The sequence below is a fragment of the Salmo trutta genome, unplaced genomic scaffold (assembly GCF_901001165.1).
Source record: "Salmo trutta unplaced genomic scaffold, fSalTru1.1, whole genome shotgun sequence".
NCBI lineage: Eukaryota > Metazoa > Chordata > Actinopteri > Salmoniformes > Salmonidae > Salmo > Salmo trutta.
The window spans coordinates 106,438-112,612 of NW_021822708.1; the positions used below are offsets into that span (position 1 = coordinate 106,438).

General features: G+C 44.7%; 1 protein-coding gene across 1 annotated transcript; it reads left to right on the plus strand.

Annotated features, from left to right (window-relative positions):
* The first annotated feature begins 411 nt into the window (after nucleotides 1–411).
* On the plus strand, nucleotides 412–5,789 carry LOC115183935 (4-hydroxyphenylpyruvate dioxygenase-like protein). The gene is made up of 5 exons (XM_029744916.1): nucleotides 412–1,413; nucleotides 1,815–1,981; nucleotides 3,300–3,451; nucleotides 4,409–4,545; nucleotides 5,347–5,789. Exons 1-5 carry the CDS (start codon nucleotides 713–715, stop codon nucleotides 5,555–5,557), a joined length of 1,368 nt encoding a protein of 455 aa, XP_029600776.1. The 5' UTR covers nucleotides 412–712; the 3' UTR covers nucleotides 5,558–5,789.
* The last annotated feature ends 386 nt before the right edge of the window (nucleotides 5,790–6,175 follow it).

Genomic DNA, 6,175 nt, shown 5'->3' on the forward strand with positions numbered 1-6,175 from the left:
TCCTCTGAAAGGGACACCCATGTTCTGGAAAAGACCCCAAGAGGTGTAACCATAGCAACAGTACATAGTTGGCCACAACACAGTTACATGAATAACCAGGCATGTCTACACCCCAGACAGGTGCATGTCTAAGGCTGTCCAATGACACAGAGCACGTATAGAGTGCACTAGTTTTGCTGGCTCCTTCTGAAATAAATAATTGCCACATATGTACTGAAAAATTCACAATACACCACCTTTTAAAGTTTTTTTCTCTTTTTGTTTTGTCCATCTTGCTCCAATCCACTATTTATCCAAATGTCACCATTTAAACAGAGATGGGAAAGGGGCGGGGCCCAGGTAAAGTTAGAATGGACTGGTCAGTCAGACACACAGCACTGGACCCTATATAGGGCATAGAGAGTTAGACTGCTCTGAGAGAAGATGTCTCAGCTGGACCCTATATAGGGCATAGAGAGTTAGAGACAGTGAGAGATGACGTCGCAGCTGGACCCTATATAGGGCATAGAGAGTTAGACTGCTCTGAGAGAAGATGTCTCAGCTGGACCCTATATAGGGCATAGAGAGTTAGACTGCTCTGAGAGATGACGTCACAGCTGGACCCTATATAGGGCATAGAGAGTTAGAGACAGTGAGAGAAGATGTCGCAGCTGGACCCTATATAAAGTATGTTTCTTTTCGGTGACACGCACCAGCTTGACGTCATAACAAAATGGCAGCCTACTTGAGCCGGTTGCACCACATTTCACTCCACGTTACAAACGTGGATAAAATAGCGTATGAACTGGTTTCTAAATTTAAGTTTAATTTATTTGTTGCGAGGCTGACGGAGAAGTCTAAACAGTTGGCTTTTAGAAAAGGAGCTGCAGTTTTCGTCGTCAATGAAAGACCAAACATGTCCCCTCTTGAATTGAATGGAGTAACGCTATCGACCGAGAGAGGGATTTCTCCTTCAGAGTCGGAACCGGGATGGACTAACAACATTCAACCGGGGGAAAACAACGACAAGGATCCGAATTGTCTTTACGATGTCCACCCACATTATCCCGTCGATACCGCGTCTAACGTCTGTTTCGAAGTGGAAGATGTGGAAAGGTCATTCAAGTCTCTTCGTAACCTCGGCTGCGATTTCTTGGTTCCCCCAACAGAGGTGTGTGACGACAAGGGACTTGTCACCTATTCAGTCGTCAAATCAATCTTGGGAAATGTGAACCACACGCTCGTTGACACGAGTAAATATAAGGGGAGCTTCTTACCCGGGTTTCAGGAGGTGGAAAACGTGGCTAAGAGTACAGAGTCATGTCCAATCACTCATTTTGATCACATCACCTATGCTTGTCCAAGACGGTGCACACCGCAGGTGATGAGCTGGTATGAGCGACACTTTGGCTTCCAGAGGTTCTTCATTGACAGGTTAAGTGGCTTTGTTAAAAAATAAAAATTCGTTCTGCAATTGAAAATAATGAATTGTTAGATGATTATTGATCATGCATCTCAATACAAACTGATATGAATAAAAGTTATTGTGAGTACAGAACATTTTTGTTTGGGTTGGACACCAGACCTGTTAGTGTTGTCATGCTACTCTGTGTCATAAGCCAAACATATGACAGAGTGGAATGATGGCACAAACCGGGTTTGGTACCCAGGCTAAGCTATAAGGATAAACCATATAATTCGGCGTTTTAATACTAATTAATTAAATAGTATGTCTATGGGATAAACAATTAAGAAAAATAGATTCTCTTTCTGTAAGTGTTGTTTTTTTCATCTGGGACAATAAATAAATGGATTCTGTCTGTTTCCCTGAGCAGTAATGAGGATGTGGATGAGGGCTATGTTCTGAACAAGGAGGGCATTGGACTGCGTCTCACAGCCATGGAGTATTGGAAATGCAGCGAAACAGGAATCGAGCTTCCCTTCACAGATAAGAAACAACCGGACTGCAAGTTTGTCATTGCAGAGTCGCTGCCTGAACAAGGTCATCGCTTTCTAAGAGTTATTATACTGCTCATTTCTTCATATTTTTATTTTTTTCCCCCAACGGTTCCTCAAATCCTCTCTTCTCCTCTTTCTCACCTGTTTTGGAAGAGAAGGTCAAAGGTCTCTCGTCTTCAATTTGATTTGAGGAGGTTAGGTGTAGAGGTTGACACGGGAATGAAAATTCAGTCAAATTCCCCCCCCCCCTGTACTTCCCTGATCCGGCAACAGTTCTATAACCCCAGAACTTTCCTGTCCCTTCCTGATAAAAATCCGTCCCGTGCGCAGAAATATGTAGGCTATTGTGTTTGTTTAGGAAGTATTACAAATAATGTAATATTGCGACTGTGATTATGTGGTTGTATTGTGTAATTGTAGTTAAATGTTCAGACTGTAGGCCTAAACCTCTCTGGATGAGAAGGTATTCTATATGACCTAAATAGATGGAGGATGAGGACAGCGCCCCCTGCAGGATGGTCTGTTCACTAGTGTAAATCTGTAGCCTGACATCTGAGCACATATTAACATTTACAACGTCAACCTAAAAAATTAAATATTAAAATACAAGAACACCTAAACCGACAGTACAGCACAAGTCGATCTATTTTCATTTCACTCTTCACCTCAAATGTCACGGGTTTTTAGTTAAATACTCAAACAATTAGTCTTGATGGTAAAGTTGTGGGTAGAGCAGCTCTGCTGCTTCAGGCCGTTTGTCCCGCTCTGCGGTTGGTTGGACTATTTGTTTGAAACGCAGCATTTGTGTTTTATTTTTAAAAAATTTTTACAAGCCGTGTACTCGGGGTTTCTTCGTTGTCAAAGACAACTCCCATCAAATTTAGCTTAAACGTCGCTCTTTCCTTGGCTGTACTGTTAGCGATGGGACCTTGTTATGTAACAAGACATTGTAATTCCTCCATTGAAGACTTCATAATTTAGCCTGTTATTGTCGGTTAGCATCTGAGGTAACCTAATGACTGACGCGAGAGTGAGCCGCGGGAGAAATTACCTTATTTTTAATTTTACTCAAATTGCTAGACTGTTGTTGTTTTTGAAGAAATGCTCCTTCACATTACATATTTCTGCCCCCCCAAAAAAACTCAGTTTATAACTATTTGTATAGACTGTTGATCCTGTCCCGAAATGGACTCGAGAACTTCACTTCCTGTTCCGGTGTCGACCTCTTAGTTAGGAGAGATGATGTGAGGAATAGATGGACTGAGAGAAAGAGATTTTACATTTACCCATGACCAATTTTCATTGTAATGAATTACCACCTGCCGAGACCTGAATCTTGTCCGTCTCTGTCTGTGTGCCAGGCAGGAACCAGGTGGACACCTTCCTGGAGCAGCACAGAGGCCCAGGGATCCAGCACATTGGATTGTACACACAGGACATAGTATCCACAGCACAGACCATGGGCCAGGCAGGAGTCCACTTCTTCTCTCCTCCACCTGCCTACTACACGGAGGTTTGTCTCACTCAGTCACCATAGCACCCAATGGCTCACCCCAAATGGAAGCCCTAGAGGATTTGATTGGTATAAGCAATATGGTGAAACTTCCACTTAGTCTATCAGAGAGCAGGGTGGAGCTACTACCATATTGATTGCAGCTAATAGTTATAAATAATTTATTGACATTTTATAGCACTTTTCATAATAATCTAAAATCTCTGACTCATGTCCGCCCGTCTCTCACTCACGTCCCCCTCTCTCTCATGTCCGTCCCCCTCTCTCTCATGTCCGTCCCCCTCTCACTCATGTCCGTCCCCCTCTCTCTCACGTCCGTCCCCCTCTCTCCCTCATGTCCCCCTCTCTAACTTGTGACTGAAACAGGTGTGAGATGCCCCAATGCATTGTGGTTCCAGTACATGTATCATTCAAAGGAAGCCAAACAGTCCTCTGTAGCTCTACATGCATCTACAGGAAGTTGTTTTCAGGAAGTAGGAAGTTGTAGCGTGATTGAACACTACAGGAAGTTGTTTTCAGGAAGTAGGAAGTTGTAGCGTGATTGAAGCGTGTTGTTGGTTGATTTCCTCTCGACTACATTGCGGACGCGTCCCAGATCTTACAGCTCCTTGGTAGGTATTTAACATGTCAGCTAACCACATCGTATGACGTAGCCATCTGACGCCCGTCTGCACAATGGATGACGTGGCACGCAACCATTGGTTAATGAAACGCCTGCACATCTAGTCAGGCAGGAAGTCTTTGTTGACCCCTGTGTCTGTTCTGTGGCAGGAAGTCAAGCGTAACGTCTACTACCACTGACCTCGTTGACCCCTGTGTCTGTCCTGTGGCAGGAAGTCAAGCGTAACGTCTACTACCACTGACCTCGTTGACCCCTGTGTCTGTCCTGTGGCAGGAAGTCAAGCGTAACGTCTACTACCACTGACCTCGTTGACCCCTGTGTCTGTCCTGTGGCAGGTGGGTAAGCAGCAGGAGATGGAGGACGCAGGTTACGACCCCCAGATGCTGTCTCGGCACGGCATCCTCCTGGACACAGACCTGCGCCAGGCCCAGACTGACCCCTCCTGTCAGACTACGGACACGCAGAAGAAAAGGTACCAGATTCATTAGCTAGCCTGTAGGTATCAAATGCTAGTGTTCCTCAAAAGCTGTCAAGGGTTTTCAATATAGTACTTTATTTCACCTCTGATGAGACCGCAGTATGTCTACTGTTCTGCTTCATCACAACACAGAGTGTGGAGACCGGTCGGTCAGGAGTGTGGAGACCGGTCGGTCAGGAGTGTGGAGACCGGTCGGTCAGGAGTGTGGAGACCGGTCGGTCAGGAGTGTGGAGACCGGTCGGTCAGGAGTGTGGAGACCGGTCGGTCAGGAGTGTGGAGACCGGTCGGTCAGGAGTGTGGAGACCGGTCGGTCAGGAGTGTGGAGACGTTAGTCTCAACTACACCAACATCTCCGTTTTGAAATGTTTTCTAATGATGATCAAACACCTTCAAGGAAGTGAGACACCCAGCTTTTAATGACTGACTGAGGTGGAGGCTACCCAATATATCTACCCTATGTTTTCCTCTCTTCTCATTCCCTCTAAACAGATACCTGTTCCTGGTGTTCACCAAGTCCATCTTCTCATTCCCTCTAAACAGATACCTGTTCCAGGTGTTCACCAAGTCCATCTTCTCATTCCCTCTAAACAGATACCTGTTCCTGGTGTTCACCAAGTCCATCTTCTCATTCCCTCTAAACAGATACCTGTTCCAGGTGTTCACCAAGTCCATCTTCTCATTCCCTCTAAACAGATACCTGCTTCAGGTGTTCACCAAGTCCATCTTCTCATTCCCTCTAAACAGATACCTGTTCCTGGTGTTCACCAAGTCCATCTTCTCATTCCCTCTAAACAGATACCTGCTTCAGGTGTTCACCAAGCCCATCTTCTCAGAGGACACTTTCTTCCTGGAGCTAATAGAGAGGAGAGGTGCGTCAGGGTTCGGAGAGGGGAACATCCAAGCCCTGTGGAGGTCTGTCCAGGCATACATGGACACAGAGAGGGCAGAGACTGAGGCACAAGGAGAGAACATAACCCCAGAACCGAAGCACTGCCACAACGCGTAACGTCTTACAGCGAACTCCTTCCTCCACTACTCTTTCGTCTGTGTGAGGCTACAATACACTGAGGTTCCCGGGGAAGCTGTGAAGCACCGGGGAAGCTGTGAAGCACCGGGGAAGCATGATTGAATGATTGTGTTTATGAGTCTGTTATTAAATGTTTATGATTAATGATTTTTTCATTAAATCATGTATGACTACAAATATTTGTATGGCTTATATAAATTATTATACAGTACCGGTCAAAAGTTTGGGTTTTTCTTTATTTTTACTATTGTATAATAATAGTGAAGACATCAACTATAAAATAACATATATGGAATCATGTAGTAAACAACAACAAAAAAAGAGTTAAAACAAATCAAAATATATTTTAGAATCTTCAAAGTAGCTTCCATTTGCTTTGACAACTTCTACACACTCTTGGCATTCACTCAACCAGCTTCATGAGGGGAAGCTTTTCCAATAGTCTTGGCGTTGACTCAACCAGCTTCAAGAGGGAAGCTTTTCCAATAGTCTTGGCGTTCACTCAACCAGCTTCACGAGGGGAATGCTTTTCCAATAGTCTTGGCGTTCACTCAACCAGCTTCACGAGGGGAATGCTTTTCCAATAGTCTTGGCGTT